Source organism: Saccopteryx bilineata, chromosome 5, assembly GCF_036850765.1.
Source record: "Saccopteryx bilineata isolate mSacBil1 chromosome 5, mSacBil1_pri_phased_curated, whole genome shotgun sequence".
NCBI classification, from domain to species: domain Eukaryota; kingdom Metazoa; phylum Chordata; class Mammalia; order Chiroptera; family Emballonuridae; genus Saccopteryx; species Saccopteryx bilineata.
In genome coordinates, this window is record NC_089494.1 from 34,524,404 (window position 1) to 34,537,423 (window position 13,020).

General features: G+C 40.5%; 1 protein-coding gene across 2 annotated transcripts in view; it reads right to left on the reverse strand.

Annotated features, from left to right (window-relative positions):
• The window catches only part of LOC136338196 (aldehyde oxidase 4-like), a 75,333-nt gene that overhangs the window by 41,778 nt on the left and 20,535 nt on the right, over positions 1-13,020 (reverse strand). Inside the window, exons 6-13 of one of the 2 annotated variants that reach the window (XM_066280314.1) lie at positions 11,851-11,912; positions 9,032-9,115; positions 8,401-8,481; positions 6,549-6,693; positions 6,221-6,313; positions 3,834-3,985; positions 2,105-2,198; positions 147-256 (exon numbers count right to left, since the gene is read on the reverse strand). In XM_066280314.1, the coding sequence (XP_066136411.1) occupies positions 147-256; positions 2,105-2,198; positions 3,834-3,985; positions 6,221-6,313; positions 6,549-6,693; positions 8,401-8,481; positions 9,032-9,115; positions 11,851-11,912 (821 nt within the window). Of the gene's footprint in view, positions 1-146; positions 257-2,104; positions 2,199-3,833; positions 3,986-6,220; positions 6,314-6,548; positions 6,694-8,400; positions 8,482-8,837; positions 8,937-9,031; positions 9,116-11,850; positions 11,913-13,020 lie in introns of those variants that run through there. The other variant, XM_066280315.1, reaches the window with a different exon arrangement.

Sequence of the window (13,020 nt, forward strand, 5' to 3'; positions counted from 1 at the left end):
TCCTGAGAGCAGCCCCCACATTCTCCCTGCAGCGGTTGGTTGGAACCAGAGATGGCACTGTCCCGGGAGGCTGTGTGTGGCTTCTGCACGGGGTACAGGGTAAGTGGGGTTCCCTAGGGGTGGGGGTTGGGCCAGGGAGCCCTTACCTGAGTAGAGTAGGGAATATAAACAGATAACAGGATCTCTTCCGACTTAAGGCTGGCTTCAGGTGATCTCTCAAGGAAATGGCCGTCTAAAGGAATCTGCCGTTCTCCTTCTATCAGAGAAATGACCTTGATTAGAATGAACTTATCATATTGGAGACTGTCCACCAAAGGGCTGATGTGATGTATCTGGGGAAAAAGAGAGAGTGCAGGCAGGGAGCCAGAAGAGGTGGGTTCGAGTTCCAGGTTCCAAGCTGCATCACCTTAGGCAAGTCACAGAAACTTTGGGGTTTCTGGTTCCTCGTTTGCAGATGAAAGAGTTGGACCAAATAAGCTGAAAAGTATTTTCTGGTTCTTAGAGACCTTTATATGTCTTTCACAAGTGTTAGTTAGCCTTGAAGTACTTTAAAGCTATATAGAAATAACCCAGTTTCACAAATGGGAAATTGGTAGAATGTATTTCAGAAGTGGGAGAACTGAGGCCCAGAGGTCAGAGAGGTTAAGTGACTTCTCCGAAGTGCTACAGATGGGATGAGTGGCAGAGGTCAGTAGCCCCATATACAGCTTTTTTTTTTTTTTTGCCTTTAAGCAGCTTACCCTGCTCTTACTTAATCCACGTTATTTTTATTTTTATTTTCTTTTAATTTTTATTTTATTTATTCATTTTAGAGAGGAGAGAGAGAGAGAGAGGAGAGAGAGACAGAGAGAGAGAGAAGGGGAGGAGGAGCTGGAAACATCAACTCCCATATGTGCCTTGACCAGGCAAGCCCAGGGTTTCGAACCGGCGACCTCAGCATTTCCAGGTCGACGCTTTATCCACTGCACCACCACAGGTCAAGCCTCCACGTTATTTCTAAATGTGATTTTAATCAAAGCGAGAGTATCTTGCAACAATATCCCTACAAATAATATGTATTATTTTTATTTCTTTAAGTTTAAACCATTTTCCTTGGCAAGGATCAAGCTGTTTTTGAATAAGGAGAGAAATAGTGAGTAATATGCCCCACACACTTGATTTTGTTTGAAATGAAAAGTCCTATAATGAAAATTTCATCTTTATGAAACTCTGACATCAAACATGCCATACAAATTTATTTATTTATTTATTTATTTTGTTTTTGTTTTTTAATTTTTTTTATTTATTCATTTTACAGAGGAGAGGGAGAGACAGAGAGAGAGAGAGAGAGAGAGAGGAGAGACAGAGATAGAGAAGGGGGGAGGAGCTGGAAGCATCAACTCCCATATGTGCCTTGACCGGGCAAGCAGGGTTTCGAGTCGGCGACCTCAGCGCCATACAAATTTAAAACCACATAGATACAGCTCATATATTTGTAAAACTGCTTTTGGATTCTACAAGAATATGGCCAAATAGTTAAGAAAAATGGTCATGTGCAGTAACTTCCCTGATCTACCAGATATAAAACATCTGGAGAACAGGATAATCCATCTCAGTTTCATTCTTTTTTTTTTTTTTTTTTTTACAGAGACAGAGAGAGAGAGTCAGAGAGAGGGATAGACAGGGACAGACAGACAGGAACAGAGAGATGAGAAGCATCTATCATTAGTTTTTCGTTGTGCGTTGCAACATCTTAGTTGTTCATTGATTGCTTTCTCATATGTGCCTTGACCGTGGGCCTTCAGCAGGCCTAAGTAACCCCTTGCTCGAGCCAGTGACCTTGGGCTCAAGCTGGTGAGCTTTTGCTTAAACCAGATGAGCCCACGCTCAAGCTGGTGACCTTGGGGTCTCGAACCTGGGTCTTCCGCATCCCAGTTCGACGCTTTATCCACTACACCACTGCCTGGTCAGGCTCAGTTTCATTCTTATGTTTGGGGGAATGTAGATATACATGGGAATGATCCATGTATTTGGTCAGTCTAAGTTAGAGATACTTGGTTTATGGAAGGAGATACCTAACTGACAGGGATAATTATAACTGAATGCCTAAACGTTGGTCTCTTACCTTTAGATATCAGATTGATGATAGCATCTCCTGCTGCTAAAATTGGATTTAGGTCAGAATAATTCAGCCTGCTCACCACGTGTCCTCCTAAAGTCTAGAAAAATAAAGATGACATTCCTTTTTTTAAAGCTATATTTACTTATTTTACAAATAAGCAATTATGGGCCCTGGCTGGTTGGCTCAGTGGTAGAGCGTCGGCCTGGCGTGCGGGGGACCCGGGTTCGGTTCCCGGCCAGGGCACATAGGAGAAGCGCCCATTTGCTTCTCCACACCCCCCTCCTTCCTCTCTGTCTCTCTCTTCCCGTCCCGCAGCCAAGGCTCCATTGGAGCAAGGATGGCTCAGGCACTGGGGATGGCTCCGCCTCTGCCCCAGGCGCTAGAGTGGCTCTGGTCGTGGCAGAGCGACGCCCTGGAGGGGCAGAGCATCGCCCCCTGGTGGGCAGAGCATTGCCCCTGGTGGGCGTGCCGGGTGGATCCCGGTCGGGCGCATGCGGGAGTCTGACTGTCTCTCTCCGTTTCCAGCTTCCGAAGGATACAAACAACAACAACAAAAAAAAAAAAAAGCAAAAAAACCCCCCAAAAATCAAATAAGCAATTATGTATACAGTGGTCTCCTGTAAGCTTGTAATCTTCCTCTTTGCTTCACAGAGAGATCTGGCAGCTAATTAGATTCAGACAACACATCATTGAGATTTTCACCCCTGAGTCCAGTTCAAATTCATTGCTTGAGAAGATAATCCTTCCCCATGTGTAATGAGGAGGCAAATTTCTTTGACAACAAGCCCTAGTGTGAGTGTTCAAAAACACCAGGGAAGGTGGATACTGGAGTCTGAATAAGCTCTAAAGAACCGGGATATGAAACACTCATTTTCAAAATGTTTGCTGTGTTGTTGTGCAATAAAGTTCTTCTCTCACTCAAACCGTCAATAAAGCTGCTCAGACGTGGCCTTGAATGAAGTCTTTTGAAGGGAGCTAAGAAGACAAGATGATGAGATGAAAATGTGGTCCAGAGAAAGGGATAGCAGATGCCAAAGGTGAAAACATATGGTTGACTTTGAGAATCGACAAAAATAGGATCAGAGACAATTAGGAGAAATGTGCCTTCCTCCAAATCCCACAGAACTACCCATCATGTGTGGAATGGGCAGTGGTTCAAACCAGTTTCTCTGAAATATTAAGTAATAAGGAAATCTCACTAATTAGATAACTGGGGACAACTGAGAATTGACATTTGGGGTTCACATGTTTAGAAACTGACCTCAGTGCAAAGGTCTAAGGGGAGAACCATCCATGAAAAAGTAATTTGGAAATGTTGGCTCTTGTTTACTAAACCTTGGAAAGACATATTTCACAGACTGTTAGACCTGGACAGGATTTCAGAAACAGTCCATTTAGTCGAACCTTATCTTTTAAAATGGAGAAACAGTGGCTTAACCAGGTCAAGTGGCTTTTCCAGGATCATACCACTCATAAGTGACAGGCTAAGATTAGAAATTGGGCTTCTTCAGACTCCAGGATCATAATCATGTTTTATAATATGCTGCTGCTCACTCCAGGCATATGCTCACTCCACACACACACACACACACACACACACTTACACTCATGGTGTAGAAATGTATTCGACACTGACTTGGGTTTCCTCTTCAGAGTAATGTTTGCTAAACTGAGCAGGACTATATGACTGTATCTAACTAGGTCTCATTTTATATAACACCAGAGAACGTACCGCCATATTCCTAATCTGGGCTCCGGCAAGTGTCTTCAGATGCTTCAGGAGGGCGCGGTAGGTCTGAGTTTTTGCATTTGGTTGCTCCGAAACAATAAAATGTAAGGCATCACTCAGCTGGGCAAGGCTGTAGCCCGCACCTATTGTCACCCCTGAAAATAAGATACTGGAATGAAACCTGACAGTGAACTTTAAAAGACACATGGGCTGCATGGAAGCAATCTTTCAAATATAGCTTCTCTTTTCATATTCACTTAGAATGACAAAATGCAAAGGGAAAAATTATTTCTGGCAATTACCATTATTTCCAAATATTAGATACAAAATTTTTTTCCGGTCATGTATACAGCCATAGATGTCACGTACAATCTATGTACATATCAATCACGGGTATCTGAAATTTATTAGTTTATTTCCAATTTAGTTTTCTGGAATGTTTTGATAAAATATCAAAATTTCAGCCAAGATTTTATAAGACTTTCACAAGATCACTAAGCCTAAGTGAGAATTGACCTGCAAATTCACACTGTCTATTTGCTTTTCTACTAGAGCCTTCTCTTCCCTCATCAGAACAAGAGTAGACATCCGACTGTACCTTGGGTCGGTTTCATCAGGGTGTGCTTATATGAAATGCATGATATCATCTAGTTTATGTATTCTTAAAGGGGGCAATACCACTTCCAAGAAGGTGAAAAAAAAATCTTTCTCTTTTCATGAGCAAGAACAGATAGATATATTGTCTGTCTGTGGTTTTAAAATTTTACAGAAGGATGATTAGAAAAAAAATTTCTATTGCCCTTGGAGAGGCAACAGTAACAAGGTTGAGAAACACTGGTTTCAATTCCATAAGCCCTAAGTTCCCAACCCCTGCCCTCCACCTTCACCAAATGCCTCCACACCTCCCTTTCAACCCTCTTCTGTACCAGCCTGGTTCATCTCTACTCGTGAGTTCTTTGGTATGGATTTACCAGTGGGTGAAAAAATTAGTGGTCTAACTCAGTGGTCCCCAACCTTTTTTGTCAGAAAATATTTCCACGGACCAGCCTTTAGGGTGGGACAGATAAATGTATCACGTGACTGAGACAAGCGTCAAGAGTGAGTCTTAGACGGATGTAACAGAGGGAATCTGGTCATTTTAAAAAAATAAAACATCGTTCAGACTTAAATATAAATAAAACATAAATAATGTAAGTTATTTATTCTTTCTCTGCGGACTGCTACCAAATGGCCCATGGATCGGTACCAGTCCACTGCCTGGGGTTTGGGGACCACTGGTCTAACTGACTTAAGATTGATAGGTCAGAAAGGAAGCAGACAATTTTCCATTTGACTGCTATTTATTTATTGAGGAGAACTTTATTTTATGTAGCATTTTTAGCTATGAAAACCTGTAATCCATTCAAATGCTGCGTTTTGGTAATGGAAGATGGTATATATTTTCAGATAGCTTCATTTGGTGCATTATGTTGGAGGAGTACTTGACTAAGTGTAAGAAGACATAGGATCTAGTCCTCACTTAACCAAATATTAGCTGTGTGAAGTTGGGAAGTTTCTTCAGCCCTTTGACGCAATGTCTTCTTTAGAAGAACGAAGATACCAAGACTACCTGCTATGGACACCTCCCAGGGTTGTTGTGAGGATCAAAAGAAATGAGATATGAAAGCGCTTGGTAAGTTGTCAAAAATGTGCAAAATTAATAAGGTTGTTCTTCATTTACTGCTCACAAAAATTAGGGGATATTTCAAAATGAATATGAAGCAATAAAAAAGCAGCATTTGATTTTTTTATTAAACAAGAACATCCAAAAAGCAAACAAGTCAAAGAAAGTTGTTAGATTATGGAAATGAGATGCAAAACCAACTTTTATTCCACTTGGTGAAAATGCACTATACAAAAGGCTGAAAGCACCGGAGTATCTGTGCATTCCCTGATCCCCTAATTTTTGTGAAATGCCCTAATTTTTTGAAAGTAGTTAAACTTTCAAATTTTGTAGCCCAGATTGTGTGTGTGTGAGAATGTGTGTGCATTTAGATGAGCCTTCGACAAATTTGTGAATCATGGAGTAATCTCTATCTAGCAAGACCCTATCTACCGGCCAGACAATGTCTTAAGTCCTTTTCAGCCAGTCTTCCCATGCCTGGTTGAACTACATGGCATCTTACCACCATTATGGTTCCTCTGACAATGTAGTACTCAGTGACACAACAACTGAGTGGGTTAGTTTGAAAAAAATTCAGTGAAAACACATAGTAGATGCTCAATAAACACATCAGAATGAATAAACGAGGTCAGATAATCTATGAAGTACTCATCTCAGCCCAGTGTATACAATTAACTGTTCACAAAGATCCAATAATTGCATCTCATTCAAAAAAGAAGGTGCATACCATTATCTATGCTGTCCACAAAATATAGTTCTGGAATCCCAAGTGGAGATACGAAAACTGGATGGAATACATTTCTGAATTTAATGTCACGTCCTTAAGGAGAAAAACATTTAAAGTAATTAGAAAAGCACGTCTTGGGTGCTAATCGACGTTGCTTACTGATAATCCAGAGTGAAAATTGTGACACAAATGATGCAAAAGAAAACAACAACAAAGTATTCTAAAAACCATAGGTATCTGTTAATAAAAATGAATTGCACTTGTAAAGACTTTTAAAAGAGACCCAAGTGTTTGAGTTACCTATCAAACATACTTTAAAACCACCCACCCACTGTAGTGTTCCCCATCACAAGAGGGGCTTTGGGGTAATTGGCTTTCAGCTCCAGAAGGTCGTTGAAAGTCACAGGGGTAATCCAGGTAGTCCTCTCCCCTTGGAACGTCAGCCTTTTCTTGTGTGGATCTTCCGCCATTCTCTGCAGAGAAGCAAAGCCAACAGACTTTCAGGTAAGGTTGCTGGACTACGTACCATGAGTATATACTCTGCTCTATGTGTCCAAATGGCTTGCTGATAATTTTAGCTTTCTGAGGTGACCTAACTTCTAGGGAACAGGAAAGGGGACTAGTTTGAAAATGGATTTTTAAGTTTTGTGTGGGCACCATTGAATAAACACCATAATAGGTCTCTTCCCATTAATACCTGCATATAGAACAGAGCAAACTTTATTTCAGAACTAAGTGTGTGAAGAGTAGGCAGCATGGCACGGTGAAAGTATCTAAAGGGCCAGGTTTCTTTTTCTAATTCTGTCCCAAGAGTGACTCAGAGGGGCCTCATCTTTAGGATTAGAGTATTTGGTAAAAATTGCTTATAAACAAAATTATCCTTGAAAAAAGTTTCTTTTTTTTTTCTTTTGTATTTTTCTGAAGCTGGAAACAGGGAGACACAGTCAGACAGACTCCCGCATGCGCCCGACCAGGATCCACCCAGCACGCCCACCAGGGGGCGACGCTCTGCCCACCAGGGGGCGATGCTCTGCCCCTCCGGGGCGTTGCTCTGCCGCGACCAGAGCCACTCTAGCGCCTGGGGCAGAGGCCAAGGAGCCATCCCCAGCGCCTGGGCCATCTTTGCTCCATTGGAGTCTCACTGCGGGAGGGGAAGAGAGAGACAGAGAGGAAGGAGAGGGGGAGGGGTGGAGAAGCAGATGGGCGCTTCTCCTGTGTGCCCTGGCCGGGAATCAAACCCGGGACTTCTGCACGCCAGGCCGATGCTCTACCACTGAGCCAACCGGCCAGGGCCGACAAAAGTTTCTTAAATCATCCACCAGGTATAGTGTATGTGGTTTTCTTACTTCCCTTCCCTTCCCTTCCCTTCCCTTCCCTTCCCTTCCCTTCCCTTCCCTTCCCTTCCCTTCCCTTCCCTTCCCTACCCTCCCCTTTCTCTTCTTTCTTTCTCTCTCTCTCTTTCTTTCTTTCTTTCTTTCTTTCTTTCTTTCTTTCTTTCTTTCTTTCTTTCTTTCTTTCTTTCTTTTTTCTTTCTTTCTTTCTCTTACAACTCTATAGATATTTATACACATGGATGATGCACATAACTATAACTATATATAGACATATAATCTTTAAATAGTAGGCGTGTCCAAGTTCTCACACTCTGAGGGGTGTGCAGAGACTGAGACCCTCTGAGAAGCTCATAGAATCATATCGCTGTTCTCATGCTCTCTCCAGGGCACAGTCATGGAATAGAATAACGGGCATATCGCACTATTATAGTATTCTCTCTCTTTCTTCCACTGAGTTGAAATCATAGACGTTTAGAGTAAGAAGAACATAATTGTAGTATAATAAGTATCATCTGATTTTTATTTTACCAATTTTACAAAATGCCTTAAACATATCTCACAGAGTAGCTCTGTGACATTGGGTAAGTCACCTGTACACTCTGAGCTCAGGATCTTCAACTGAGGAGGTGAACCGAAGCATCTCAGAGGCCCTGGCAGCCCCACTCTTCTGAGGTAAAGCTGTCTGCTTCAACTTATTTATAGTGGAGCTGAACAAGCTCCTAAAAATGGGTTGTGTACCGGACACAATTCCAACTTTGAACGTCTAACACTCGGTAAGTCCACAGGGTAATAGAGAAAGGATTCTACCACATTACGTTATGAAAGAACAAAAGTAAAGCATCTTACTATCAGTTCAGGAGGGAATATAGGCTCCTGGGACGGGTCCAAGGGCTGGAATTCGTCTTCGTTGTACAGTTTGGTACACATCTCCACAAAACAAAACAACAGAAACGACTTCAGAGACACTGAGAGATGTGCAGGAAACTCTGACTGTGAGACTTCAGAGTTCGGGTCTAAACCTCTGACTCCTCAGCCTCACATGGAGCTGCCAGAGCCACAGCGTGTCCCTGAGCGGAACTTTTCCCACCCACAGAGGACCGTGACAGCTTCCCTGGCAGATTTACTGAACCCTGGGCTTGCTCTGTGGGTGTCAGGAATTGGGTGTTAAGCTTCTGTGCTGAATCTCAGGTATTATTTGTGGATATTTATTTGCCATGAGCACGAGGATGCACCACAGTGCTCGATTGGGGGTGGTGTGGGATAGGTCAACCCAGATCAGGCACAGAAGGTTGTGATGCTTCTGCAGGAAAACAGCCTTCTGTGATGACTGGCCTCCGGAAAGGCATGGGCTTGCTGCTTTGGGGGACTTTTTAAGGCTGTTTATGCCCTGGATTCATTGAAAAGAATAGAAAACTAGACTAAATTTGGGTTTCTCTGGGTATTTTTCCCACCTGCAAACACAACACCAGATACTTACTTTTTCCTGTTTATTCGCGAAGGATTTTTCTTCTTGATCCATGCAACATTTTCCTGATCCTTTCATTCTACAAACAGTTGATTCCTTAGGAAGTAATTCAGTTTAAAACAAATTCATTGGTTGATTCTTTAAATACTAACCCAGGTAGGTACCTGGCAGTGCCCAGACCCCACAGGATCTGTGGAGAAAGTAATTGAGTGTGTCCTTGCCCTCAGGAACTCTGTAAATGGGTGGGGTGGAGAACAGCGTATTGTATCAGGAACGGCTTGGGGAAAAGGCAGGCATGTGCACCATGCTCATGAAAGGGCCACGTTAATGGTCTCACTCAAGTCTCAGGGGAGGACAAAAGCTTTAGAGGAAGGAGGAAAGTAAGGTATACAGCTAAGGCCTCCTACTAAAAGTGAGGTAAATGAAGTGCAGCTGTTATAAGGTGATAATTTAAAAACCAAAAAAAGATGGCCCTTCTTTGTTGTAACGGTTATACAGTGTGTATCTTTAAAATGGCGCAGTGGATAAAGCCTCGACCTGGAATGCTGAGGTTGACAGTTCAAAGCCCTTTCTTGCCCGGTTAAGGCACATATGGGAGTTGAAGCTTCCTGCTCCTCCCACCTTCTCTCTCTCTCTCTCTCTCTCTCTCTCTCTCTCTCTCTCTCCTCTAAAATGAATAAATAAATAAAAATAATTTTAAAAAAATCTTTAAAAAAATGTGAGTATCTTAAAATGAGGTAAAGAAAAACTGCCTTTCAGACTTTCTACACACACATAAAGAAACTGAAAACCTGAGTTTATTTGGATGCTTTTGTAGCTGTTCCAAAGTATTTGGATAATTTAAGTCCCAGACCATTCTACCTTAATTTTCAGGACATTTCATGTAGATCCAAGGTAGTGTTTTACACCTAAATTCATTAGTCTGTTACTGCAACTCAGATGAATAATTTCATTCTTGTCTTCCCTGTTCAGACAGAGCCTAAGAGTCTATGGACATTCACAGACCAATGATTTGACTTCATACATGGGGACAAGGAGACCTGGATTCTAGTTCCTGCTTTAACACATACTAGCTGAGGTGAGTTTATTAAATTAAGAAAATAAAATACAGTTTAAAGAAGTTTGATAAATTAAATGTGTGATAGGTGTGCACTGCATTTGCCACATAGGAAGAGCCAAAGTGGTTAATACTTCTGTGTGTGTATATTTATATGTGTGTGTGTGTGTATATATATATGTGTGTGTGTGTATATATATATATGTGTGTGTGTGTGTATATATGTGTGTGTGTATATATATATGGTATATATATATATGGTTATTTTCTACAGAATTAAGAAGGGATTTGTATTTTGTGACAATGGTATGTACAATAAAAGAACTAATGTAAATGGCTTAGGGACCTGGAGTGAGTGAGACAGTAATATGTATCCTTGTATAGATTTTGTCTCCATTAAAATAATTACATAGTATTAGGTTGAATTATGTGAAGTTTTTTTTTGTAGATCAAAAATGGTAGAATATTGGCCTTCCATATGATTCAACTTTATTTTATTTTATTTTATTTTTTATTAAAGAGACAGAGAGAGAGTCAGATAGAGGGATAGATAGGGACAGACACACAAGAATGGAGAGAGATGAGAAGCATCAATCATTAGTTTTTCATTGTGACACCTTAGTTGTTCATTGATTGCTTTCTCATATGTGCCTTGATCGTGGGGCTATAGCAGACCGAGTAACACCCTGCTTGAGCCAGCGACCTTGGGTCTAAGCTGATGAGCTTTGCTCAAACCAGATGAGCCCACACTCAAGCTGGCGACCTCGGGGTCTTGAACCTGGGTCCTCCATAACCCAGTCTGATGCTCCACTGCGCCACCACCTGGTCAGGCTATATGGCTCAACTTTAATAGTATCTTACTCAAGATTTAAAATAAACTAACTTGCAGTTTTAAAAATTATTTTGAGTTGTTCATTACTGGCCTAAAAGTAGTTTCTTTTTTCAAAAAAATTTAGAATTTGCAATAGTTTTGGTCAACCAAAATTATTTATATATACAGTTTAATTTTTATCATAAAAATGGCTGCTGGCAGAAATACCCTAATTGAACTCTTGTTGAAAGTATGTCTCCTCTTAATATTTAACTTTCTGAAAACTTCATATAACTCTAAACTACCCCCATACGCTAAATCACTCTTCCACCTTCCTTCACCCCAATTCTTTGATCCCTCAATTTGGAAGATGACGTGAATTTCTTCCTCACTACATCCTCCTTTATCTGGAGGGTAGAATTCTGCAATCTCATTCCTGAAAGTTCTAGGTTTACACTCCCACACTGGTCTAGTCCTCACTGCCTCCTGCATAGCATTCTGCACTAGTCCATGCACTCATTCCCATCATGTCTTTCCAGGCTGATTTTTCTTGTGTCTCCTCTGTGTCTTTCCTTCCTGCTCATTAATTCCTTTTCATTTCTGCTCCTTCAGATCTTATCTGCATGGGATAGAGGATACATTGAGCTTTTAATAATCTTGCTTTTCAGTCATGGTTTAGTTGTTTCTTAGTCTATACTTCACTTCCTTCAATAGAGTTTGCATCTGTTTAAGTCATAATCCATATATTTTACTTCTTAGGAAAGTGCCTAATTTAGGACTAAAAAAGATAGATGCAAGAAGTTTATTAAAAAAATACTAACAGTGGCATTCAATGAACTTCAGTGATTAGGATGGTCAATATGAGGTTATTTTACAGATAAGTAAGTACAATGCATGATTATATAAAGCTTTATTAATGTATTCAGTCAGCTGAAAAAATTTTATACATATTTTTTAACTTACCATGCTGAAAGTTTTCCCACTTTCTACGATGGGACGGTATCCAGTACAGCGACATAAATTACCTGATTAGAAGAGATAAATTTTTAATGAATGATATAGAAATATATTGCATATTTATGCTTCATGTTTTCAGTGGAAAGCTGTATTAGTAATTAGGTTCTTTTTGTTTCCCCCAGCAAAATGGCTCTTCTGAACAGGGATGTTCTTCAGAAATATATCTTGTGATTATGTTTTCTTCCTGAAATATCCCAAAGATCACCATAGTTTTTTACAATTAACTCTTTCGGCCTTATTTCTCACCCTTGTCCTAACTCATGTATCTTTTCACCCGTCCTCCCCATAATGTCTCAGATGTGGTCCTTTGCTAGGTTTTATTCATGCAGTCTTTTCTCCTTCAAATGCCCTCTTAGGGAAAGTGTGTCCATTAAACAGGGCCCAGCCCCCTTTCTCCATGGGGTTTGCTCTAACACCCTAGTGGTTTGTAAAAGCTTTTTGAATTCTTCATTACTGGTCTAAAAGTACCGTAGTTTGTACTACCCGTTGCAGAATTGTACCATTCACTATCTGGATTCTTCTGCAGACCTATCCTCAATGTGCCAGAATCAGGTCATCTTTGTACGTGCTTAATCTCCCTCATTGGTGCTTAAGTTCTTGGAGAAGGCAAAGATTGTCTTAGATGCTCTTGAACCCACTCAGTACAGCACAGTATGTGTTCAAAAAGTACCTGATATTATTTTAATCAGTCAAGATTTCCAAAGCGTGGTACAAAAGATGTAGAAACCACCATCCTTTTAGAAAGTATACTAAAATTTTACAGCCCGTAGAAATGGTATTTATGAAGATGTTTTACTAGCATGGGAAAAAATCTTAGTTTATACTGTTAAAATTGTATATATAATATAAAATTGTATACAAAATTATCACAAGTATTTAAAATAAGCAAAAACAAACAAACAAACAAACCAAAAAGCTCCCAAAAAACTATGCATAGAAAAACCTGAAAGGAAAAAGTGTCTGATTGCTGTTGTCTCCTGGTGGCAGAAATATAAATGAGGTTTTCCTTTGCCTTTTTATTTTTTATAATAAGAATGTGTTATTAAAATTATTATGTTCAAATATAATTTTAAATAGTCAGAAGCAATGGATATGTATATGTTGGGCAGATTTAGA